This window comes from Mus caroli, unplaced genomic scaffold, assembly GCF_978045245.1.
Source record: "Mus caroli unplaced genomic scaffold, Mus_caroli_1 scaffold_2, whole genome shotgun sequence".
Classification (NCBI taxonomy): Eukaryota; Metazoa; Chordata; class Mammalia; order Rodentia; family Muridae; genus Mus; species Mus caroli.
In genome coordinates, this window is record NW_028227257.1 from 153,492,368 (window position 1) to 153,518,209 (window position 25,842).

Sequence of the window (25,842 nt, forward strand, 5' to 3'; positions counted from 1 at the left end):
GAGAGAGAGAGAGAAAGAGAGAGAGAAGAAAAAGATATATTTTTTAAAGTCTGGGAGTAAGTTTTGGGGCCTACAGGGTCTACACAGTGAGTTCCAGGACAGCCAGAGCTATATTGAGAAACCCTGTCTAAAAAAACCAAACAAACAAAAAAAACAAAGCAAAAGACAAAACAAACAAACAAGACCTCCAATTTCTCTTGAAACAAATTCTAGTGGTCGTCAGAGCCTGACAGCTCCTGGTCCCAACCTGTAGCCTAAAGCATAAAAAAATTTCGCCCAGCTCAAAGGTGGCTACCTCTTCCTCTTCATGTCAGAGGGGATGCTGCTCTTTCCACTGTGAGCTCCCAGAGTGGCTGGCTCCTTGGTAGGGTGAGCAGAGGTGGAAGCAATGGCATAGTCCATGATCCGGCCCCCTTTTCTGTTTCCTCTTGTGAAAGCAGTTCTCTCTTAAGGAGCAGCTCCTGCGTCCTTCATGAAAATCCCTGTGCCTCCTTGCTCAAGGCCCCAGGGAATGAATTGGTTTCTGCTTCTCTTCTTTCCTCCTGCCCCTGTACTCACTGGGAATAACAGGTCAATCTGGAATCTCCGTGGCAGGGCTTCATGATCTTGCTCTCAGATTGTTTAACACTCCTCCTATCTTCTTGAATACACTTGATGCAGTGGATATGATTGCAGTTAGAGAGGAGCTTCCTGGGGTTGGCTTCCTCATAGATTACTTCTACTCAGCTCCAGCACACTGTGTCCTTACTGAGTTGCTTGGGGGGGTTTCCAGTGTAGGCCAGACTGGCCTGGAGCTCACAGACTTCCACCTCCTTTTCCTTCCTGAAAGCTGGGATTAAAGGCATATGCCACAAAGCTTGGTTGACGAATTCAGATCTTTAAAGATCCCATCTTCAAATTTACTTATATCTGAGGTATTAAGGGCTAAGACTTCAATACAGGAATTTTGGGGTTCACAGTTCAGCTGTAACTTGATTATGTAGGTTTTATTCCTTTCATTCCTTGAATATGGAGTGTGGCATTGGTTACATTTAATATGCTGAAGAACTGTCTGGGTAAGTCCCATCGGGTCACCTCTGTGATCCTGTTAATATGATAGTGTATGTATTTTTTTTAATGTATGTGAGGTGGTTGTGAGCCTTCATGTGGTTGTTGGGAATTGAATTTTTAGGACCTCTGCTCACTCTGGTCGGCTCTGCTTGCTCCGGCCCAAAGAGTTATTTAATATTATACATAAGTACACTGTAGCTGACTTCAGACACACTAGAAGAGGGTGTCAGATCCCATTATAGGTGGCTGTGAGCCACCATGTGGTTGCTGGGATTTGAACTCAGGACCTTCGGAAGAGCAGTCAGTGCTCTTACCCACTGAGCCATCTTGCCAGCCTGGATGGGGAAATCTCTCTGTCTTTGTCTATCTCTGTCTCTCTCCCCCTCTCTTCCTCTTCTTCCCTCCCCACCTCCCCAAACAGGGTTTCTCTGTGTAACAACCTTGGCTGTTGTCTTAGTCAGGGTTTCTATTCCTGCACAAACATCATGACCAAAATGCAAGTTGGGGAGGAAAGGGTTTATTCAGCTTACACTTCCATACTGCTGTTCATCACTGAAAGAAGTCAGGACTGGAACTCAAGCAGGTCAGGGAGCAGGAGCTGATGCAGAGGCCATGGAGGGATGATCCTTACTGGCTTGCTTCCCCTGGCTTGCTCAGCCTGCTCTCTTATAGAACCCAAGACTACCAGCCCAGAGATGGTCTCACCCACAAGGGGCCTTTCCCCCTTGATCACTAATTGAGAAAATGCCTTACAGCTGGATCTCGTGGAGGCATTTCCTCAACTGAAGCTCCTTTCTCTGTGATAACCCCAGCCTGTGTCAAGTTGACACATAAAACCAGCCAGTACAGCTGTCTAAACTTATTCAGTACTTCCCTGAATTCTCTCTTCCTCCCTCCCTCCCTCCTCCCTCCCTCCCTCTTTCTTTCCTTTCTTTTTTTTTTTTTTTTTAAGATTTATTTATTTATTTATTATATGTAAGTACACTGTAGCTGTCTTCAGACACACCAGAAGAGGGCATCAGATCTCATTACGGGTGGTTGTGAGCCACCATGTGGTTGCTGGGATTTGAACTTCGGACCTTTGGAAGAGCAGTCGGGTGCTCTTACCCACTGAGCCATCTCACCAGCCCCTTTCTTTCCTTTCTTCCTTTCTTTCTTTCTTTCTTTCTTTCTTTCTTTCTTTCTTTCTTTCTTTCTCTCTTTCTCTCTTTCTCTCTTTCTCTTTCTTTCCTTTCTTTCCTTTCTTTCTTTTTTTTTCTTAGTATGGAAAATTTAGGGAACAAGAAGGGGAGTTGAAGCAGGATAGAGACAAAGACAGGCAGGGGGTGGGGGGCAGCCAGGAACACTTGGAGAGGAGGGGAGAGGAGCATGGAGAAAGAAGGGACAGAGAGGTTAAGAGAGTCAGAGCCCCTGAATTCTTTCTTCTCTTTCCTGTAGCCAGTGATCATGTATGGTGTGCTGGCACTGCCTGGAGAGCCTTTACACACAAGGCGAGTGTTCTACCACAGAGCTCCCAACCTGCTTTCCACTTCTCATTTTTCTTTTCTGTATATGGGTGCTTTGTTTGCATGTATGTCTGTTCATCTTGCAGATGTCTGGTACCCACAGAGGCCAGAAGAGGGCATGAGACAGTTGTGAGCTGCCACATGGGCACTGGGATAGAGACCCAGGTCCTCTGGAAGAGCTACAGTGCTCTCAACCTCTGAACCATTTCTCTACCTTCCTTTTGTTCATTTGTTTGTTTTCATATAGGGTTCTCTCTGTAGCCCTGGCTGTCCCGGATCTCACTTTGTATACGAGGCTGGCCTCCAATTCAGAGATCTTCCTGCCTCTGCCTCCTGAGTGTCAACACTACCCGGACTCTTTACAAAAAAGTCTCACTAGGTCAAGCAATTTGGCCTTGAACTCTGTAGCCCGGACAAGTCTTGCAATCCTCCTGCCTCAGCTTCCCAGGTGAGAGGATTTCAGGCCCATACCGTGGGCTGGGCTGAGCTGAGCTTGGTTCCATGTTTGTTTGTTTTTTGTTTTTTGTTTTTTTTTTTTTTTTTTTTGGTTTTTCGAGACAGGGTTTCTCTTTATAGCTCTGGCTGTCCTGGAGCTCACTTTGTAGACCAGGCTGGCCTCGAACTCAGAAATCCACCTGCCTCTGCCTCCCGAGTGCTGGGATTAAAGGTGTGCGCCACCACGCCCGCTTGGTTCCATGTTTGAAAGGACCTTTGGTATTGGGTTTGTATGAATGGCTTTCTATTTTGGGGACAGGAAAGGGGAAAGCGATACAGCTCTGTTCCCAGCTCAGTTCCCTTGGGGCTCCCTTTTGTGAAAGCAGCATTTGTTTCCTCTTGGTGACAGTTTATCTCCTCAAGGTCAAACTGCAAGTGGATTTTACAGATGAAATCCACTCCCTCCCACCACAACTCAGGCTGCCAAAGTCACCTCACTGTGCAGTTTGCTTCCACCGTTACATGGGCACAGTGATGATCACCACCTCAGAAAACTGATCCAATGGGCCCTGGAGAGAAGGCTCAGCAGTTAAGAAGGCTTGATGCTCTTGCAGAGGACTGATCTTGGGTCTCTAGCACCCACATGCTGGCTCAAGACCATCTGCTACTTCAGTTTAGGGGACCCCGTGTTCTCTTATGGGTTCTCGGGGCACCAGACACGTGCATGCTGCGCGCGCACATACAGAAGCAGGCAAAACACCCACACACAGATACAAAGGTTTCTTTCTGTCTTTTTCTTTTGAGATAAGCTTTCTCTGTGTAGCCCTGGCTGTCTTGGAACTCTCTTTGTAGACCAGGCTGGCCTTGAACTCAGATCTACCTGCCTCTGCCTCTGAGTGCTGACATCAAAGGCGTATACTACAATGCCTGGCCAGGAAAAAAAAAAAATCAATGTTAAGAATAAAAAAACCAAACCAAAAAACGGCTCTAAGATTCACATAGTGCCTGGCATACCTCAAGCTGCCCAGGAATGACCGAGTTGTTAGGAGCTCTCAGCTCCTCTCCAGATACTGTAATGTAAGGGCAGGCTGATGGAAGTAGGGAGCAGAAGCTAGAGCCTGGCTTCGAAGCCATGTGGGACCTATGGAGTATGACATGAACAGGGTGGATAAGGTGTGCAGGCAGAGGCTAGGGCACAGAAATGAATATTAACTCTTCCAACAGTTAAGAGTACCTACTAGCCGGGTGTGGTGGAGCACGCCTTTAATCCCAGCACTCGGGAGGCAGAGGCAGGCGGATTTCTGAGTTCGAGGCCAGCCTGGTCTACAAAGTGAGTTCCAGGACAGCCAGGGCTATACAGAGAAAACCTATTTCGAAAAAAACCAAAAAAAAAAAGTACCTACTAAGTCTCATGAGCTATTGAACTTAGAGGTACAGAAGAGGGTAGACAAAGGCTACAAGGAGTGAGACGAGGTAGAGAGATGGGACTGAGAAGCAAAGGCAGGCAAAAGACCCGATGCACCCCAGGCCTGTCAAGGGTATAAAAGGAGGCCCTGACTTTCCAGCTTCTGGAGGGTTTGACAGAAGAGGAAGCATGCCAGTGAGATTAGGTGGTCACATTTCAGGCTCAACTTTGTTGTTGTTGGGGACAGCCAGGGAACCTAGAATCCCTTCCCATGCTCATGCACTCCAAGAAGGGGCCTCAGCACTTGCTCTGGGAATGGCCAGCTCAGGACTCAGAAACTCAGATGAGCTCTTTTGCACTCTCACACAGCTTAGTCTCTTACAGACGCAGACAGGCCCAGGAGAGGTGCTCCCTTAAGGCCTCTGGGACACTAGGCCTTGGAGACACCCGGATTCTTGTGAACTCCTAGGGGCATCTCACTGAGAGGTCAGAAGCCAGCACGGACATGACAGACAGCCTCAGGAAGCCTGGCACATGCCCATTGCCCTACAAGATCAAGCCTGGGTGCAGATCTTTTTGGGTGGGGGCTTGGAAGGTATATGCTAGAATCTTTAAAAATGTATTTGAAAGACTGACTTCACATTATGTGGGTGCTCTCCTTTTACCAGTTGTTTATGCAATAATGCTATGTGCATACTTGGTACCCATGGACTTCACAAGAGGGTCGGTACTGGGAATGGAACCCAGATTCTCTGCAAGAGCAATAGGTTCTCCTAAGTCCAGTGCCACCTCTTCAGCCCCAAGGGGTCTTTTAAACTGGTGAGTCACTAAGCCTGTGAGCGATGCCTCAAGCAGTAGAGGAACTTGTGTCTGAGCCTGGTGATCCCAGTTCAATCTCCAGGACGCATGTCTCATGTGGTGGAAGGGGAGTGCTGGCTCTCACACTGTCCTCTAATTTCCACATGTGCTCTGTGCCACAAGTTTACACACACACAGTTACACACACACATACAGTTACACACACAGTTACACATACACAGGTACACACACAGTTACATACACATACACAGTTATACACACATAGTTATACATAGTTACACACACATAGTTACACACACATACACTGTTACACATATACAGTTACACATACACTGTTACACACACAGTTACACACATACACAGTTACACACAGTTACATACACATACACAGTTATACATACACCTAATTACACACACAGTTACACACGCATAGTTACACACATGTACACAGTTATACACAGTTATAGTTACACACACATACAGTGTTACACACACAGTTATATACACATACACAGTTACACACACATAGTTACACACATGTACACAGTTACACACACACACACAGTTACACACACACTCACACACACAGAGTTTTCTGGGTTTTATTTAAAAAGTTAACTGGCAAGTCCCTTGTCCTAGTAGCCAGAGTGCTCAGTGTGTCCAGAAAGGTGAGACCCAGATGGCAGGAATGATAATAGAACCTGCAAGGTGACTGCAGTTCTGCAAGCTCCCAGTCATGGCTTTGCTGGGGAGCCTGGGGTCAAGAGTTTAAGGACTCTAACTTAGAGCCTCCCAGGTCTTGCTCTCCTACCCTGTGTTCAGTCTGCGACTAAACAGCGGGGCTTCCTTGCAGTGGCCACCTCGCCCCAGGGTGTGAGAAGCACCCATGCTGTAGGCCAAAGAGGCGACAAGGAGAGCCTGGAGAGGCTCCAGCTTGTCCTCAAATCTCTTCCCAGGACCCTGCCTGGGCTTGGAGCTTGGGACCTTTGAGACCTAGGATGTCACTTTGCCTTCTTGAGCCTCTTTCATTTTCAGGTACAGAACATATTCGCTGTGTAAGTGTGTACATGTGTGTGTGTCTGGTATTTAATACCATAACCACCTGTGCATTTCCTGCATGCAGCAAAGTGCCTGCTCAACCAGAAATAAACTCAGTGACACCGGGATCTTGGAATAGGTCCAGCTCACAGCAGAATTGGAACCCTGCATTGGCAGGCAGGTTCAGCGGGCACTGATGGAAAAACTTGTTTTGTTTGTAACGTTTTTGTTGGGGTCTATCACGCACCCACCTTAAGTTACAACTGGATAAAAATTGACTAACGTAGGCACCGTTGTAATTTTCACCAAAACCAAGATCTGAAGCGTGACCCCGTCCTAACCCTTTCAAAACGCAGAAAAAGGGCGGGACTTATCTCGTTCCTGTCTTTCCATAGGCACATAGGGACACACTGAGGCTCCAGAGAGGGAAAGTTGGCTGGCACAGCCTGAAGCATCCCTTACTGGTGTCTAGCTTTGAAGAATTGGCGTTTTTCCAGCACCACCAGCCAGGTCTCTCCGGGAGTCCCCAGGTCTTCAACCAGCCCCAAGGTTTTGGGGCGGGATTGATCGCGACTCCTCCCTGGCAAGGACCGCCCTGCGCGCGCCCTCGCCAGGCTAATTAGGCACGCGGTTTGTTTACAAACACGGGCTGGGGCCGGTGCGCGCCTCCCTGCTTGTGAGCATTCGGGGTTTGAGGGAGGCCTCGGGGTGCCCGAGTAGTGACCCCAGGGTGCTAACTGCGTTCCCGCCTTTCCCACGCTTTCCTAGGCTTCTGGAAATCCGCCCACCAGTTCTTATTCCTTGCGTGTGGCTGAGAACGCAGGAGTGAAGGCGCGCGGGCGGGCCAGGGTTCCAGCGTCGCCTCGGGTCCTGGCGGGCAACCTCCCAGCCCCGCCCCCACGCGCCCCTAGGCCGGGCCCGCTGGCGGCCAGGGCGGCCGAGCGGGCGGCCGGGGGCGCGCGGGGCGGGGCACGGCGTGGCGCCGGCGGGGCCGGGACATGTAGTCCGTGCGCCTCGGCCTCCCCTGGGCGGCCCTGGCGCGAGCCCGGGCGCGGACTACGACTCCCGCCAGGCGCCGCGGCGTAGCGCATGAGCCCTGTACAGCTCCGGCGCGTCTATTATGCTGCCGGGGCCGGCGAGCCAAAGAGGAGCCGGCCGCGCGGGCCGGGAGCAGACGGCGCTGGAGCCGCCTAGGCCAAGTACGCCTTTTTCTCGTTTCCTTGTACACTATGGGCGGCGGCGGCGGTGGCGGTGGCGACGGCGGGCTTGGCTGAGAGAACACGGCCCGGAGCGCATGGTGCAGGCCTCCCGCGCGTCTCGAAGCCCGGAGCCCGGGGCCGCCGCCTTTGTGCGCGGCCGCGATGCAACAAAGCGCGGCGGCCGCCTGCCCCGAGTCGCGGCGACTGCGCGGGCTCCGCTGCCCTCCGCCTTGCGCTGTGCGCCCGCGGCTTGCCGGTCGCCTCGGGCCGGACTGGGAGGCGTCGCCTTGGTCGGAGCGCCCAGCCTGGACTTGGCACAGCCCGCGCTCTCTGCGCCAGCCCTCCCTCACGGAAGGGATTTTTTTTTCCTTTCCCCTTTTCCTCTGCCCGCCATCTTCCGAAGGGGACTGCCCGGAGGATGCGCGGCGCGGGAAGGTGCGCGCGGTGTGCCCAGGGTCGCTCTGGCGCCACTTAGGGCGGATCGTCGCGGGGCAGGCCAGGCTGGGCCTGGACACCGCTCGAGCCTTGCAAGTGGGGCAGCGGCGGCGTGGCTTGGGGGGCGGCGGCTGCATTTGCAGAGTTATGGCCCAGGAGACGACTTTGCGCGCTTACGAGTTACTGGATTATTGCAGCCAGGCCAGGAGGAAACCCAGTTCACGTTTTGAAATCAGCCTGAACGAGTACTTAATCCGGGCGAGGTCGATTCGGATTGAGGTGGAAGGGGTGGGGTGCACATCTTTTTCTTACTTCGTGTATAACACGCAAGCTAGTTGGGTGAGGAATGCGCACCCCAAAGCCTCTCGTATGTAAGGTTCTTGAAGATTCCCGGTGAAAAATCCTGGCGGCTTGGGGAAGTTCTCTCCACCAGTTGCTGCGACGGGGGCAGGGCTAACGAGGAAGCCATAAACAGTCTTCTTGCCCTGGGGCGAGGGGGGGGTAAGGAGCGGGAAGGGGGCTCACTGGGAGCGGGGGCATACCTTTTGTGAGTTCAAACTTTAGGGCTCAATTTTAAGGCTCTGCCTTTTGCAATTTTGATTGAGAGCTTTCTGCCTGAAATAAGTGCACAGCTGGTGTTTCTTTACTTCTTAACTGTGTAAGTTTGTGTCTCTGAGGTCATTCTTGTGTTCTAAAGTGGCTAACATGGGACTGGGTGCAGGAAGAGAAATGAGTGAAGGAATTGAAGGGCTCAGGTCCTGTCCCCCTTACCCCATGAGGACAAGCTGGTTGTTGTGTGTCCCCCCCCCCTTTGTTTTGCACTTTCTTAGTGGTGTGCATTACTGGGGGTGGGGGTGGGGGTGTCCCTGAAGAGATCTGAGATCTCTGCTGTGCTGCTTGAAGTGAGTTTCACACAGGCTTTCCAGGGTCCAGGAAAGGAAGGACTCCAAGGATCAAGCCCCAAGCCCCAGTGACCTTTTTTGAGTGGCCCTGAGTGTGGCCTCTCATTCGCAAATAGAGGCCTGTTTGCTGTTTGTTCTGTTTGAGGCCTTGATGTGCACTGTTGGCTGTAGATCAGGAGAGGTGAGGTACAAGCTTGACAGTTCAGGAGGTGGGGGTAATTTCTTCCTGACCTTGCTTATAAACTCCGGGTCCACTGCTTTAGCAAGGCACCAGGAATCTGTGGTGATCCAGTCCTAGCCCCACATTCAGGAGAAAGGCATTGAAAAGCTTTTGTAGGGTGGATGACCAGGGGGTGTGCCAGTTCATTCACTTCCCTACCTATATATCTATTTACTTTATTTATTTTACTTTTAGGAGATGCCAGGTTTACTTTCACAAAGAGTAACTGCTTTCTTTCCACAGTGCAGTATCCTGTTTTGGAAATGAGCTTTGAATAAGGGATGGAGCTTGTAAAAGTGCCCTCCCTCCCTTAGATGGTGAAAATGGGGGGAGTGCTGAAAGGGAAGGCTCTGCCTGGCTTCCTCTACTCTGGCTTCTGTAAGCCTGGAGCTGTGCCCCCAGGGGCTCTCAGGGTTACCTTGTCCACTTCCTGGTTTACTGTGTCACAGCCTTCCCAGGGGAGGGTGGCCCAAGGTCACAAGTGTTACCCACTGTTCAGATAAGTGCTGGTTATCCAGATCTCACCTTAGAAGGAAGAGCCACAGGGAACTATGAGTGGGAAAACAGGATCCAGTAGAGACCTCCACAATTGAGGGTAATATGAAGTTAAGAAAGCAGTATTCCTTCCCATAGGACAGCCTTGAAGCTTGTGGCATCCTCACAGAGCTAGCCCCTGCACCTGGGGGCTGCTGTTTGCAGTACATTTTGACATGTGGTACCCTCTCCGTCTATTTGTGGTTACTGCTGCGCTATGGGACACCCAGCTGTCTTAGTGTTGGTGGGTTCTCTTGCAGGGGAAAGTGCCCCATTGTGAGTGCTCATAAGTTGGTAGTCTCTTTGGTAGGCCTCTGGGTTGAAGTAGATCTGGGTCCATGCTGTGTATCAGGTTCTGGTTCTGGCAGTTCAGTACTGTTGGCTCTGGTCTCTGTGTCTCCATATGGCCTGATGACCTTGACCTGGAGATACATTTTGGGGAAGGGCCTCCCCGCCCCCATAAGGCCCAGAGCCCCACAGAGGCTATCATATCCTAACAAGATGAGGACTGGAGAAGGAGGGGCTACTAGCCCCAGTGGCATTGGAAGTTGGACTTCCTGACCCATGTCTGAGCATTGCCGGAAGTCATACCCAGACACTGTGTGTGGCATATAGAGGAGGATTCTGGTGGGGCCTGTAGTCAGGTGGAAGGGACATTTGGGTCACAGGCATGGTCTTAGGTGTGGGCTGACCTCAGCTTCCTAAGTACATTGTGTGAGTTCTGCTTGTATAGTTCTACCTGTGCTAATCTGCTTGGGTGCGGTTGCATTGCATTGGGCACCCAACTCCTGCCATTGGGCTTTACTATGTCTCTACTATGCCTGCCCTGTAGCTTATGGCAGAGAGAAGAGAAGTTGACTGAGCTCTTCAGGTAATGTCCTCCCCTGGATAGTGCAGCCTCATAGACTGAGGGTAAGGTGGGTTACCACTCAGCCCCTGACCACCCACTAAATAGAGCTCTGGAGAGCTGACCCAGGTTACGGGAGCCAGGGCAGTGCAGACCACAGGACTCAGGAAGCAGGTGCCCTTGTGGTGCTTAGCATTCTTAGCTCTGCCTCAGTTTGGTTTTGGAAGGCGTGGAGCCTGTCTTTAGTGGTCTGAGAACAGGGCAGGGTAGTACCCCTGGGCTCCTGGCCCTCTGACCACCTGATCATGTGTTTCTTGTCCTTATGGTCTTCCAGACCACCACATTTCTCAGCCTGCCTTCCCGTGTGGTCTAATGAAAGGGGTTCCTCAGAGCCTCCAGGTTGGATGAGGGAGACACTTGGGAATAAGGGCTGATCGAGGCGGTGGCCTTCTCTTGCTCTTGGCTGACTGGCTGGGTGGGTGGAAGATGGGAGAGATGGTAGTTGAGCTGCTGGGCTGTGAATAGTTGAATTGACCCTCCTGTCCTAGCCCCTGATCTTGCACTGGAGATGTTCAGAGAGGAGGTGGAAAGGACAAGGGGACTTTGGTTGACACACCTGTAAGTCAGGCCTTGAGTTGGCCTTTTGTCATGCAGCCCAACAGGAGAGTGTTTCTTCCTTGACCCAACATCCAGGTGCTGTGTGGGCCTGCTGCCCAGCTTTGTTCTGCAGTGTTCTGCTGTTCAGTAGTATCAGGCTTCCTGAGCCTTAGTGCATGTTGGGCCACTTCAGGGGCTCCCTGCAAAGGTACTGGGACTCATTGTAAGTCCCAGGTGCGTGATCCACCTGCCCTCTGCAGGCAGCTTAAATGTCCTCAGAAGAGTGTAAGTGTCTGGGTGGCTATGCTGTGGTGATTCCGAGGCTGTTCTAGAAGCTGGGATAAGAGGCACCAAGGCCTAAGAGCCTGGGGCTATGGTGACAGTTGGAAGTCAGAGGTGTGGTGATTGGTGACAGCTGCAGCCATTGAGACTTATGTGCCTTTCCATAGGACAGCCATGGGTTCAACAGAGCTGACGCCTCCTGGGGTGGGGTGTGTTCTTTCAGAATTGAGTCTCCTGCCAGACAGAGCCAGGCAGCTGTTAGAAGCAGGTGTGATATGACCAGGGTGAGCTTGGGGTGCTGGCTAGGGCTCCCTAGCAGTGAAGGTCAGGCAGTGCCACTCAGGAGAGTCCACAGTGGCCGGGGAGGCCCCATTTAGGCCCCTGTCTGCCTTGAGACTCCAAACCATGTTCTTCTCCAGGCCTCACTGTAATGAACAGTTGGCTCTGTCTGTCACGGAAGCTGGCCCAGCCTTAACAGATCTGTTTCCCCAGGCTTGGAGGGCCAACACTAGGGTGGCCCTTCCCAGGACACTTAGCTGGTAGGTATGGCAGTGTGGAGGCAGCAGCCTGCAGCATTGTGGAGCATTCATGGGGACAGTGGTGAATCTAGGTAGATGGTTCTGTTGGAGCCTAGCTCTGGCTCCTCCTGCCTGGGCCACAATAGGTCTCTGTTGTCCACATCTGAGTGGCTCCTTGCCTACCTTAGGGGTGGAGTTCATGGGATGCCCACCAATGTATTGGGACGAGCAGAGCAGCAAGGACCTGGGGCTAAACTTGGACTACTAGGGTTCCAGGGACTCAGACACCCGGTGTAAGGAGGGACCCTTCAATATAGGGTTCCCCAGCTCTGTGTTGACTCCAGGGGAATGAGAAGACTAGGCATGGAGATATGGTGAGCTTAAGTATGGCTCTTGCTTATCACAAAAAAACAGCCTCTTTTTGTGGGTAGCGATGGAGACTGACTATACAGAGCCCTAGCTGTCTTGGAACTTTCTATGTAGTCCAGGCTGGCCTCCTGCCTCTGCCTCTGTCTCCTGAGTGAGAAATCCTCTTTAAGGCATTTTGAGGCTGGTGGAGCAGCATGTGGGCTGGCTAAGGCCCTACTCTTTTGAGTCCCCTATTAAGATGTGGGCATACCCCATATTGCTTTCTTTCTATTCTGATGACCCATGCAGCCATGTCAACCCTGTCTGTGCTGCTTCCTCCCTGAACATGCCCCGGGGCCACTTTTTGCAGAGCTCAGATGTCCCCAGCTGTAAGTCCCTGACCATGGCCCCTGCCTCTCCACCACTTAGACCTTCTGGAGTCTCTGGGAGGTGGAATGGCCCTGCTCCTTCCTGACTCCCACACACCTGACCAGAGCAGCCTTCCCTTCCCAGGGGGATAGCCCTCACAGCTTGCCTTGAAGCCCAGAGTAGAGGCTTCTTCCCTGGGTCCCAAGAAAGGCTTCCCAGGCAAATATGTTTCCAGAGTCTGGCAACTGCCCAGGGGCTGGTCTGGCCCAGGGTTAGCATAGGGAAAGGTACTGTGTGCTTGCGTGAGTAGCTGTGGAGCTGACCTTTGTCAAGCCTGAAGCTGGGTTGTATGTAGTAGGTGCTGGCCCTCATGTCCCTTCTGTCCAGTAGTGCTTGCTTGGCGTGAGGAGAGTGGGGAGACCTGAGCCCCACAGCTTGTAGGTTGACAAGAGAAGGCTCTAAAGTTACATTGAGCTTTTTGGGTGTTTTTCATGGTGATAAAATTGCAGGTTCCTCCTACGCCCTCCGTGTCTGTCCAGGGCCCCTGAGCCTTGGCCTCTCACCTTTGCTGACTTGTCCTTTGGACTTAAAGGCTGGATTTCTGCTTTCATTCTTCAGCCTGGGGATTGGGGAGTGGCCTGCCTGAAGCCATGCAGTGAGACTGGGAAACCTGCAGGATTAAGGCCTTCCCTTCCTGTCCTCTGTCCTGCATGGGTTTGTAGGGAGAGTGAATGGGGAGTGGACTTTAGGCCTTTCTTGCCTTTTCTTGGTGTGGTGAGGAGGCTGTCTTCAGTGTAAGGTATGGATTGGCTCCACACTTTCTGGGTGGCCCCTGCAGCATTCAGGTGTTTCTCCATAATCTCAATAGAGACTTGCTACAGGTTTCCTCTGGTATTTGTTGTGGGCCTCTGTGGTCTGTCTCAGTTTCCACATTGGGTGGTTTCACATCCTCTTGAGGCCAATACCTCCTCAGATGGACTTTCACACACACTTGCCTGAGGTCTTGCCCATGGTCGATGAGTCTTGTGCTGTCCTGGAGGCCCAAGTAAGGGGATTCCAGGGCCCTTGAGAAGTCAGACTCTGCAGGGAGGTGGGCCTCAGTGAGGGCTTAACCCTTGTTTTGCCCATGAGCTACTGGCTCCATCTCTGTCGTGCCTGCTGAAGTAGTTGTGACACTCTGTAGCTTCTGAAGGCCAGGCCTTAGAAGGCTTGCAGCGTCTGTGTCCCGGCTTTGTCAGGATCAGCAGCAGGCAGGAGGGTGGCCCCTGGGGGGTTGCTGCAGTGAAGAGCTGTCTGGCATTCATTGGCTGTCAGTGGGGCTGGGTGGTCAATGCCATGCCCCACCAGCTAGCTGCTTTACTGTGTGAGGCTCTGCCATCCTGTGTGTGCACCTCTTTGGACTGGTACCTAGAGGACTGGTTTCCAGACCCATGGGCACCAAATGCGTAGGACCATCTATCTGTACCTCAACCACAGAGCAACCCTAAGGTGCCCTGGAGCCCCTCATGCCTTTTCTGGAGGCAGGTGGGGCTCAGGGGAGATTTTTGTGGGTTAGAAATGCCCTAAAGGCCGGGTGTGGTGGCGCACGCCTTTAATCCCAGCACTCGGGAGGCAGAGGCAGGCGGATTTCTGAGTTCGAGGCCAGCCTGGTCTACAAAGTGAGTGCCAGGACAGCCAGGGCTACACAGAGAAACCCTGTCTCGAAAAAAGAAAAGGAAAAAAAAAAAAAAGAAAAAGAAAAAAAAAGAAATGCCCTAAAGTCTCTTTGGTATTCTTCTTTAGCTCCAGTCCTAGCTAGCCTACCTGAGGCCATTGTTCCCTGCCTCAGCTTTTTGAAGGATGTGGTCCTTAGGTCTCACTGTTGCTGGTGGGGAAGACTGATTTGTCCAGACCTCCGTTTGTCTTCTGCTTCTTGCATCATGCCATCAGGCTCCAGACACTCTGATTCATGGACTGTGCAGTGCAAGCCCCTCCTAACAGATAAGAAGCACGCGCCTCTCCAGTAAGGGTTTCCGCAAACTCGTCCCCGGCGCAGGCTCAGTCCTGTGGGCTCAATCCTGAGTAGCACACCTTAACCCAAGCCTGCGTCCTGAGTTACAGAATGGAGCCTGGAGGGCTAAGCGAGGGGATCCAGAGGTCTTCTGTATGAAACAAGTCGGCCCTGGGCACCACAACCTTCCTTCTGCAAGATCACTGTCCTTATTCAAAAGCTCTTAGCAGCAGGCCCTTGACCAGTTGGCCTTTCCCAACCACAGGTGATGTTTGATTGGGGTGTTCCCTTAGGCCTGGGGCTAGGGATCTGCATAGGAGGGACTCTCATCCCTATAGAGTACTGTGTCCACTGGCTTAGCAGTCAAAACATGTGACCCAACAAGAAGTAGATGACAGGATCAGCCAGCCTGAGCTTAGTGAGTTCCAGACCAGCCTGAGCTGTAGAGTGAAACTGTCTTGAGCTAAAACAAAAAAGGAAGGAAGGGATGCCTCTGACCTACATGCTTGCGAGCATTGCAGAGGTATGTCCATCCGTGAGATAGAAGGCCCCAGACATGGTCGGCCGGCTGGCATTTCTAGTTGCCACGACTCCCCTCCCTGCCAGCCTTAGAGACTGGGCTTTTAGGGTTCCACTGAAGCTCCTTCTTGTATTGTTGGGAGTCTACATATTTGAGTGCTCTGGTGTGTGTGTGGACTGTGCCTGCAGCAGGCCCCTCATGGTCTGTCTGCCTCTGCTGTACTTTTTAGAAGCCTTGGCTGCTCCCCAAGCCTTCACCCTGATGAGCAGCTTGGGTCCACCAGGGGGTCAGAAGGCCGCTTCTCTTCGGGGTGGTGGCCTTTACCACACCTTTAATCCCAGTATTTGGTAGGCAGAGTCTGAGTATGAGGTCGGCCTGGCTTACAGAGCCAGTTGTAGACTACACAGAGAAGCCATGTTTTGGGAGAAAAAAAAAAAAAAAACATCCAGAGAGAGGGGTTGAGGAGAGGGGAGAGTGGGAGAGAGCTTGAGCAAGCAAGCTGCTTAGGCTTTCAAGGAAGTCCATGACTCTCCTTCTCAGGTTCTGGTGTCTGGTTCACTCAGCTCTGCTGTCTGGTTGGTTGAGGGTTGCTAGGCATTGATGGGGGAAGGTCAGGCCAGGTTTACAGTAGACCCTGCAGCCTAAGCATGCCAGACTGAGTGTGCTCTGAAGGGGAGTATATGGACATCTGACTTAGTCCCTAGGGATGGGACTGAGTCAGATGTCCACCTATGCCAGGGAGCTTAGGTCCCTAATGGTTGGGATCTTATCTCTTAGCCTCTGTCTCTGGTGGTCCTGGGAACTAGGCATCTGGGCTCTCTCACGGTCCCTGAACCACACCCTGTCACCCTGCTTGTTTCTATCCCAGGCATTAGGGCATTTTCAGGAGGTGGGTTCCAGGACCTGGGTATGGAGAGGACTGTGACCATCTGCCTTCCTCAGAGGAGGCCTTTCTGCAACCTCAGAGCCCTTTCAGTGTGATGGGTCCCCCAGGTCAGATTCATTCTCATGTCCCAGCTCCCCAGACCTACACAGTAGCAGGACCAGCCTTTGTTCCTAGGAATCTCATAAATTATATGAGAGCATCAGCTTCCAGTTCTACACTGGCCATGGCCAGCTTGTGCTGCCTGAGCCCCGAGTGCTTAACTCCAGGCTGACAGCCCCATGGGAGATAAAAGGACACACCATGAAGCTTTCAGGTAGCAAGAATGAATTACAACATCCACCCTGCAACCTCACGCTGTTTAGGTTTCAGTAAGTTCCAAGGAGGCCTTGAGAGCACATGAGCCTAATGAAGGCTAATGGGGCTACAGCAGCTACACGTTCCAGGGCCCTGTCACCTCAGGCTCCGCTGGTTAGTGTGGAGTTAGGAGAGTTTTTAACCTACAAGTGACTTGATCCATTTTAACAGGCTTACCTCCTTTGTGTAGGGCCTGACAGTCTGATAATCCCAGTGAGAAGTGTGGAGGGAGAATTGACATCCTGGTGGGTGGACAACCCGGGCTTATGCCGGTAACCTTTGGTCTTCCAGGGGAGGGAGGACATAGTTTCATGGCTGTTGGCACTGGTTGGAGGGCTGCTTTCCCCCTGGGGCTGTGTGTGCTAGGTGTGGTGATTCTAGGGCCTGTGAAGTGGTACACTGTGGGTACCGAGGATCCCTGGAGAGTCTCAGAGCAGATACAACTGGCACCCCAGATGCTCAGAAGCACTTTCTGGATACAGGGTAGGTAGTAAGAGTGGCTTGACTGCTGACACATGTCTGATGTACCCTGAGCTATGGTGGAGGGAGTGGAACCTGCTGAGAGTATATGACACCACATGTTTAGTGCCCAGCCTTCTCCAAAAGAGCTTCAGATTGCAGCATTTACAGTCTTTGTGGTGAGACTTTAAAGGATCCCTCAAGTGATCCGAGAACCGCTGGTCCTGGAGTAGACTGGACATCTCACCTCTGGGTGTCCTTTTGAACCAATGCTGTGTGATAAACAGAAGCACATAGGAGAGTCTGGAAGACACCAGGCTCACAGATAGGCACAAGGCCCCACATGCAGTGTGGAGCTCGTGCTAAGCCTTCACCAGTGGAAGTGGGTCCATAGTGTACACACAGTGCCAGCTTCCTTCTTGGCGGATAGCTGCTAAGCTCTTGCAACTGTCCTAGGGACAGATCTGACTGAGGGCATCAAGGGAGTGAAGAAAGGACAGGGAGATAAGAAAATAGCTGGAAGTCAGGTGGGCTGGGCTCTTTGAGGGAGAAGCTGTAGCACCCTGGAAGGTCAGCATGTTTGTTACAGTTGAACAGGCAGGTGGGGTGGTTGCAAACAGTTCAACGTGGAGGCAGGGTTTATGGTGTACCGCTGGGTGGAGGAGATAGGTTTAGTTGCTGTAAGAGAGTGACTTAAGTATCTGAGGGGAGACGTTTTCTGCACACATGGACGAGAAGAAGACTTCCATATTCCTTTCTGAAGGAGTGGGTATGGCTTTGCCATTCCTCCACGAGTCTTAGGCTGTGGTTGTGCCTATGTCAACAGCACACACATTTACTTGGGGGTTTCTGCTACTTCCCACAGACTGCAAAGGATTTGTGTGTTGGAGTAATGTACCCCCTGACGGCGTGTCCTTCCCACAAAGTACACAGTAATCTTACTTCATGCTGCCTCTACTTTTACAACACCCTCATTGTAGAGTTTGTGCTGTGTGGTGCCCCGGCATTGGTGCTGAGCAGCAGGGACACCATGCAGTGGAGGTGCGCTGGGAGAGCTCTAGCAGACCTCTGTGGAGCAGAGACCCCCTGCATGCTACCAAGATTGCACATAACCCTTTTGTTTCTGATGGTCCTGGCTTCTCAGGGATTTGCAGAACTGTCATGAACAGCTTCGTATGCGGTCAGCATTTCTGACATCTAGACTAGGGGATTATGACGTGGCAGAATGTACCACGTTCAGGGACTGAATACACAGGTGGGATATAGAAGCGGACCACAGGTTGGGTTCACCCTCTATCACCATTCTGATTGGATGAGGGACAGGCATGTCACAGCCAGCCACCATCACAAACCCCAGCTGGTTCTCCTGGTTACATTAGAACCTTATGCCATGCCCCGCTCAGGGCCCCAACTCTGTGCTACATTTAAGTCTGCAAACTTCAATTGTTGCTCATCTCTTAGCTAAGCTGTTGGATACATGTTGTCCTCTAACCCTGAATTGTTCAAAACATTGCCACAGCCAAGTAGTTGAGGGTCTGGTAGAATTGAGCCAGTCTCAGTCACTCAGGGTGGCTGGGAGCTGAAAGTGACTTGGTCTTCCGTATTCTCCCCACCCCGTTTTCTGGGAGCTGGTGACTCATGCTTGCATTTTTCCCAGGTAGAAGAGCCATGGCTAGGGTGGCTCTGAGGAATGCCACAGCTACACATCAAGGTGGTAGGGAAGGCTGTGTCCTTGCTCAGGCGGAGGCTCTAAGTGATAGATAGCTTCTCTGCTTTCTCCTGCAGGTGCCTGATTGGGCCCAGAAATGGGATGCCAAGCCTCCACGAGGAGCGCCTCTTTGAGCTGCTGCTGTGACAGCAAGTGACTAAGCTGCCAGAGGATGTCCACTACAGCGGCTGCCCCCACGGGGATCCCGGCAGTCCCGGGCCCTGTGAACCCTCCCCCACCTGAGGTCTCCAACCCCAGCAAGCCCGGCCGAAAGACTAACCAACTGCAGTACATGCAGAATGTGGTGGTGAAGACACTCTGGAAACATCAGTTTGCCTGGCCTTTCTACCAGCCTGTGGATGCAATCAAGCTGAACCTGCCTGTGAGTGCCCTTAGCCCACTCCTGCCCAAAGGTGGTGACTGAGATAGAGCAGGGGCTGCCCGTGCCTCAGAAGCCAGTGGCCTGGCAAGGTGGTTGCCCCTAGTACAAGAAATGGGGAGAACCTACAGCCTCCATGGTGAAAGAATACAAGGAAGGGGCTAGAGCAGCGGGTCTCAGCCTGTGGGTTGCAACCCTTTTTTGTGGGGGCAAACAACCCTTTTACAGGGGTTACCAGAAAATACAGATATTTACACTATGGTTCATAATAGCAAAATTTTAGCTTTGAGGTAGCAAGGAAAATGATTTTATGGTTGGAGGGGGAGGGGTCACCACGATATGAGGCACTGTATTAAAAGGGTCACAGCATTAGGAAGATTGAGAACCACTGGTCTGGAGGATGTTGGGGCCTGGGGCAGAGGGCCACTCAAGTCTTTATTTCATGCACTAGGGTCTTTGCCTCTGGCCACTTGCTGTGCTTACTTACAGTCAAATGCCTGGTGTTCAGCATCTTCCAGATGATGGTCCCTTCAGTGCACACTCAGATTTATCTGAATACAAAAGGACATACCTGAACAGCTGTAATGAGAAGCCCTGTACAGGAACTTTATACCTTTGCTTCTATACACCTTGATCCCTGGACACCTGTAGGTTTAGAATCAGAGGGAGTTTGGCTCTCTCTGCTTGGGGGCCGCTCAGGCTCTGCCCCAGCTAGAGAAACCTGTGGGGACAGGTTTGGCAAGAGTTTGCCAAAGAGGACTGGTCAAGAGTCTCCTCAGACCACATGGCCCTCCTGCTCTCAGGCCCCTGGGAGGGGCCTGTTGTGGGAGGACTTTGCTGTTCTTGGGAAGTGTGAGAATAACATTGGCTATATGAGTAACACTTCTGAACATCTCTTTCCTAGGATTATCATAAAATAATAAAAAACCCAATGGACATGGGGACTATCAAGAAGAGACTAGAAAATAATTATTATTGGAGTGCCAGTGAGTGTATGCAGGACTTCAACACCATGTTTACAAACTGTTATATTTATAATAAGGTGAGACACAAGTCGTGGGGCTCCAAAGCTGCTTGAGGGAACAATTTCAGCTCGGGGGTGGGAGGGTGGGTGGCTCAGGTCCATGGCATGACTATGGTGCCCTGTGAGCCCAGGCCCTCTGCCAGGGTTCTCAGGCTCACAGTAGGTAAACTCTGGTATTCTTGTGGCCAGTGAGTTCCTGTGCCATTTTAATGGTCTGCTGGAGGTCAGTGGAAACTGGACAGCTTCCAGAGGACCCCGACAGCTCACAGGCTCTGTCCTGGGTCCCCAACTTTAGGAACCCTGAAAGTGCAAATGTAGGGGTCCAGCCTGCCATCAGGAGGAGAGGCAGTCAAGTAGGCTGTGACCTGTGGGCAGCCACCCAAGCTGTTACACAGAACACTGTGACTTGGGACTTCTGCAGAGTGGTCAGTGTTGGAATGGATGGCCAGGGTCACAGGTGACCTGAATTGGGGATTTGGTTTCTTAGCTTCGTGAATGCAGGAAAGGTATTGGTGTCGAGCTGTGGAAACTTCTTTTCTCTTCTGGGTGAAGGCTGTTTTGTTGTTGTTTTTTTGTTTTGGTTTTTCGAGACAGGGTTTCTCTGTATAGCCCTGGCTGTCCTGGAACTCACTTTGTAGACCAAGCTGGCCTCGAACTCAGAAATCCGCCTGCCTCTGCCTCCCGAGTGCTGGGATTAAAGGCGTGCGCCACCACGCCGGGCGTAAAGACTGTTTTTATACTTTGCATTCTTCTCAGATTTTCCACATTGAAAAATAATCTTGTCCTTCCTCCATGACAAGTCTCTTAACACATTTAGTGCTCTCTTGAACTATAACCTACAATGTTGTTTTTTGCAAGTGCACAACTCCTTTCCCAGCGAGTGACCTGGGTTCTCTGTCTTCAGCCCACAGATGATATAGTGCTAATGGCCCAGGCCTTAGAGAAAATCTTTCTGCAGAAAGTGGCCCAGATGCCTCAGGAGGAAGTTGAACTATTGCCCCCTGCTCCAAAGGGCAAAGGCCGGAAGCCAGCTGCAGGAGCCCAAAATGCAGGTAAAAGAAGGCCGGAAGGGAGGGAGGGAGCACAGGCATTCCCTGCTGAGGCTGTGAGTGGAGGGGTTGCTGGGACTCCTTTGATCCCTCTTAAGTTTTTACTGTTGCCTGACAGGTAGGACAGGTGTCATATGAGCTTGGCTGGTGGTGGATCCTTAGCTGTGTCAGAGAGGTGGCCTGCCTGGGCCAGAGAGGACATTTCTGTAGCTGCTGTCACATGTCCCATCTGTCCCCCCACATTTTACACCTATTTTTATTGACCTTAGCATTGGCGTGGCTTTGCTTGCTGCCTGGTTTAGAGTAGTTGCTCTCTCGGCTGGAGAGTCAAGGTGATCCTTATGTAGTGCGCTGGGCCCATCTGGGAGTCCAGCCATGTCTGAGAATGGGTATTGATTAGAGGTGTGTCAGATAGAATCACTGACTGGGCAGGGTGTGGCTGAAAGGGAGCTAGGTGTGAGGAAGGCTGAATCCTGGGTCGTCAGTTAGTCAACTGTAGACCCAGAGCTGGTTAACCCAGTGAACATTGTCCAGGCAGCAGGGCCAAGTCCTACCCCAAGGCTAGGTAGAGAGACTCTTCTAGCCTAGGGTGTCTTGGTCCATCCCAGAAGGCCGTGGTGCTGTGGCTGGATGGCATGATCTTAGATGCTTCTGGAAATACAGAGCCTACTGAATTGAGCTCCCTGTCCTTGCCTTGAAGGTTCACAACAAGTGGCAGCTGTGTCTTCGGTCTCCCCAGCAACCCCCTTCCAGAACATGCCCCCCACCGTATCCCAGACACCCGTCATTGCCGCCACCCCTGTACCAACCATCACTGCAAACGTCACGTCAGTTCCAGTCCCCCCACCCGCTGCACCACCTCCTCCTGCGACACCCATCGTCCCTGTGGTCCCTCCCACACCGCCTGTAGTCAAGGTGAGCTTCCCTGAGGCCTGCATGGCTATCTAGTGAGGAAGTCATTTGGGGGTCCAAGCCCCCTAAAGTTTCTGGGGCAGGTGGGAGCTCTGCTGCCTCTCCAGGTACAGCTGTTTGGAAAGGTTTTCCACACAGACAAGAAGACCGAGGCTCAGGGGTGGAGGTCACATGGCTGGTGCTGGCCGAGCTGGACTTGCACCCCAGCTTCTTTGGCCTGGTTGGGGAAGGTGGAGAAGGTGTGGGCTATAGTGAGAGCAAGACGGGTCAGATATCTCTGGTCATCTCTAAGGGGGTGATGGCCAGTGACACTAGCCTGGATTCGTAGGGGCCTGCACAGTTGTCCCTCATTAGCTGGGCGTTTCCACAGTGGACACTGTCCTGCTCTGGCCAGGCCCTACTTGGGCATAGGTGGAGTGGAGACTCTCTGTAAGGTGTGGGGTTGGCCAGGCCTATTGAGTCTCCACTTTGAGTAGGGCCCGCAGCAGGCACTCATGTGTATTATCTTCTTCAATTTGATCCTCACAGCGACCCTCTGGGGCAGGCAGTAGTCCCCCCTCTTACAGATGAGGAAACGGGCGCTCAGGGGTTAAATGGCTCTCCCAAGGTAAAATGCCACCTCCGTTGCCTTCCCTCCCCCTGTGGCCTTCACTGCCTGCACTTCCCGGTGGCGCCTGGCCAGGCTGTTTGCCACATCGAGTTTACCCTCCCACCCCAGGTCCTATGCAGCTCGTGCTTGGTGCTTGCCATCCTGTAGGTGTCCATCAAATGTTTTTGGATGGCCAGCTTGTGCCCCTGTCAGCCTGAGGGTGGCAGCTTGGCTGGGGAAGTAACTAGGGGGCTGTCCATGGCAGGTTCTGTTGCTGTCATCTGGCCTGTGAGTTTTTGTGGCCAAGCAATCAGAGGAACCCGCTGAGCAGGTCTCAGTATATACCGAGTCCTGGTCCTAATTCAGTGGCAATACCTATTGTTTGGGCTCTTCAGGCTGTGGCAGAGACCCCTTACCCCCTCAGGTCCCTTGGCAGAGACTCTGTGTGTGTCAGCTATGAGCAGCCAGCTCCACGTGCACCCGTGGAAGGCTGTGACACCTTCTGGGCCCTCTGCACTGCCTGTGCCTTCCAGATAGAGTCCTGATCCGTTTATGCCTATAGCCCTTGGAGTCTCTTGGCTTCTAACTGCTGTGGCTGCTTCATGTCTCCTGGTCAGGCTGCCCCCACCCATCTAGCCTGGAATGCTCCTCCTGCCTCCCTTCCTTCTGCTCGATTTGTGTCTGTTCTTGAAGCACCTGCTCAGGGTCTGGTCTGGCACTTTCTTCTTGGCCTTTAAAGCAGGGAGTTCTTGTCCCTGGCACCAGTCTATGGTGTTTCTTAGATGTTGGGTGAATTCCCTGTAGCTCCTCATGCTGCTCAGGTCAGTGGCACGCTCACCCACCTGGTTGGCTGAATCCTCAGGGCTGACAGGGAGAGTCCGAGCCTCACCACGGCCAGCTGTGTGACCTTGGGCCCTGGGCCTGGCCCCTCTGAGCCTCAGTGTCTTCTGTACTGTGGGGACAGCTGAGAAGGAAACAAGACCCTGCATGTGGTCGCTAGCTTGGCACCTGGCAGGCAGTCTGCACTCTGGAGGTGTAGCAGTCGTGTGACACATCTCCCTGTGCAATTCCTTGTTGCTGGAGCTCACTGGTACTTTGTTGTCACAGAAAAAGGGCGTGAAGCGGAAAGCAGACACAACCACACCCACAACATCCGCCATCACTGCCAGCCGGAGTGAGTCTCCCCCGCCACTTTCAGAGCCTAAGCAAGCCAAGGTAGTGGCCCGAAGGGAGAGCGGGGGCCGCCCCATCAAACCTCCCAAGAAGGACCTGGAAGATGGTGAGGTCCCACAGCACGCGGGTAAAAAGGGAAAACTGTCTGAGCACCTGCGGCACTGTGACAGCATCCTCCGGGAGATGCTGTCCAAGAAGCATGCTGCCTATGCGTGGCCCTTTTATAAGCCAGTGGACGCGGAGGCGCTGGAGCTGCATGACTACCATGACATCATCAAGCACCCCATGGACCTCAGCACGGTCAAAGTAAGTGGGCTGTGCCCATGTCAGAGTCAGTCGGCTCCTTATGGCCCTGGTAGCCCTGCTTGGCTGAGCTGCACTCTGTGACCTCCTGATGGTCCTCTTCTGCTGGTGCCTCTTGTCCCTACCCACACTGGACCTCGGGGACCAGGACCTGTTAGTTTCTGAGTCTGCACCTCCATTGTCATTTATCCTGGTGGAACATAAAGCTGTAGTTTAGTTCTTTCTGTCCCCCAGTTCCGTATCACCAGAAGGGGGTTCTTAATGGTGTCTGCTTCAGAGACTAATGCAGAAGCAGGTAGATCTCTGTAAGTTTGAGATTTACAGCCTGGTGTGCAAAACAAGTTCCAGGACATTCACGGCTACATAGAGAGGCCCTGTCTCGAACCCCTGATGTGTAGGTACACATCACAGCAGAGATGGGGAGTCTGGTGGCCAGCAGAGTGGCCATCTTTGATCTTGGCCTTCACGTAGATAGGGAAGTATATATAGAGAGATGGACAAAGAACAGAGGCCACAAGCTCAGCTGTGCCATCCCCACACCGGCATTTCCTGGGGTCTGTGTCTTCTGGTTTTTGTGGTGTTCAGCCAGGTCAGGGCTTGGCGGGTGTAAAGGTGGGCTTGAGTTTGTGAGAAGACCCTGGGAGATGATAATACAGTTGGGCTTGGCTCTTCCTAAAGGAATCTCTGCTGACTCCCAGGTAGTTGGTTATTTCATCCAGGCATCCTTTCAAAGGCAGTGGCTTCAGCTGAAGAATCATGGTGCCTGAAGCAGAATCTCCCAGTTGAAGCCTTTTGTCCTAGATAGTAGTGAGTATCGGGGACAGGTAGGCCTAGCCACCTAAAAAAGTGTTTATGCCTGTGTTCGTTTGAGTAAAAAATGAAGTAAGCAACTGGGTCTGTCCAGCAGGGCTGGAGTGAGGAAAAGGGCCCTGGGAAGGAACCACGTTGTCCCAGAGCTGCTGGAGGCCTTGGTTTACTCTGCCTGGCCACTGCTGTGTAGTTGTGTGGAGTTCTGGAACTTTGCTGGGGGCTCCAGTGTTTTGGCTGTACTGGGACAGAATAATTCCGTTTGGTTGCCCTCTCATTTGTCCAAGATGAGGCACCTTTGGGAGTTCAGTTCACTGGGAAGCCGCCATCTGCTTTGTTCAGGCTTAACAGAGGCTATGTGCTTACGCAGGTGACACAGTCTGTGAAAAGACTTTAGCAGAAGAGTCCGAGACTAAAGACTGAAAGACTAATAAAGGCTATACAGTAAAGGGGAAGTACTGACTATGCTATGGATGTCATTTTTGTTTTAGATCTGTGTGTACGAGTATTTGCCTGCATGTGTGTATGTGCACCATGTGCATGTCTGGTACCCACTGAGGTGTTGGATACCCGGCAGCTGGAGTTGTAGATAATGGCCATGTGGGTGATGGGAACTGAACCTAGCTCTTCTGCAAGAGTAACAATCGCCCTTAAACACTTGACCATCTTTCCAGCACCCAGTAGAGTATAGCTTTTAATGATAAAGCTTAAGGGGGGATTGTCCCGGCATGTATCATGCTAGTTCCAGGAGTTGTCCAGGTCCATATCACACCAGTTCCAGGAGGCATTTCTCCAAGCAGCCATCTGCTGAGACATGAGTGTCTTTGGGCACAAGAGCCAGCCAGGCCTGTTACCTGAGATCCCTCCACTGTGTAGGAACACATATCCAATCAGGGGTTGGGATGGATGCTTAGCCCCCAGATCTCTGACTCTTCCTGCTCCCCACACAAGACAGGAACCCCACACCCTTATAAGCAGCTTAAAATATGCCAGCCCAGTCCCCACCGGTCTGCCCTGCCCAGCTTTGTGTGCCTGTGTGACCTTGCCCAACCTGCAGCTCCTGGGACTGCTTGGGCTAGTTTTCAGTAGAGTTTGAGGGGCTTTGCTTCATTCAGGGTGGTTCCTGTGATTGTCAGCATTGGCTTCACAGACCTGTACTGCCCTGCCCTCCACCCCTGCACAAGCT

The 25,842-nt window shown here is 52.2% G+C and overlaps 1 protein-coding gene across 6 annotated transcripts in view; it reads left to right on the forward strand.

Moving 5' to 3' along the window:
- Window positions 1–25,842, forward strand: part of Brd3 (bromodomain containing 3) — a 58,846-nt gene that overhangs the window by 21,255 nt on the left and 11,749 nt on the right. For 2 of the 6 annotated variants that reach the window (XM_021181859.3, XM_021181875.3), the window contains exons 1-6: window positions 7,340–7,451; window positions 18,498–18,802; window positions 19,704–19,841; window positions 20,728–20,875; window positions 21,573–21,787; window positions 23,481–23,852. In XM_021181859.3, coding sequence (XP_021037518.1) covers window positions 18,593–18,802; window positions 19,704–19,841; window positions 20,728–20,875; window positions 21,573–21,787; window positions 23,481–23,852 — 1,083 coding nt within the window. In that variant the 5' untranslated portion in view covers window positions 7,340–7,451; window positions 18,498–18,592. Of the gene's footprint in view, window positions 1–7,339; window positions 7,452–7,789; window positions 7,887–16,714; window positions 16,737–17,818; window positions 18,370–18,497; window positions 18,803–19,703; window positions 19,842–20,727; window positions 20,876–21,572; window positions 21,788–23,480; window positions 23,853–25,842 lie in introns of those variants that run through there. The other 4 variants (XM_029473367.2, XM_029473376.2, XM_029473365.2 and 1 more) reach the window with 4 other exon arrangements.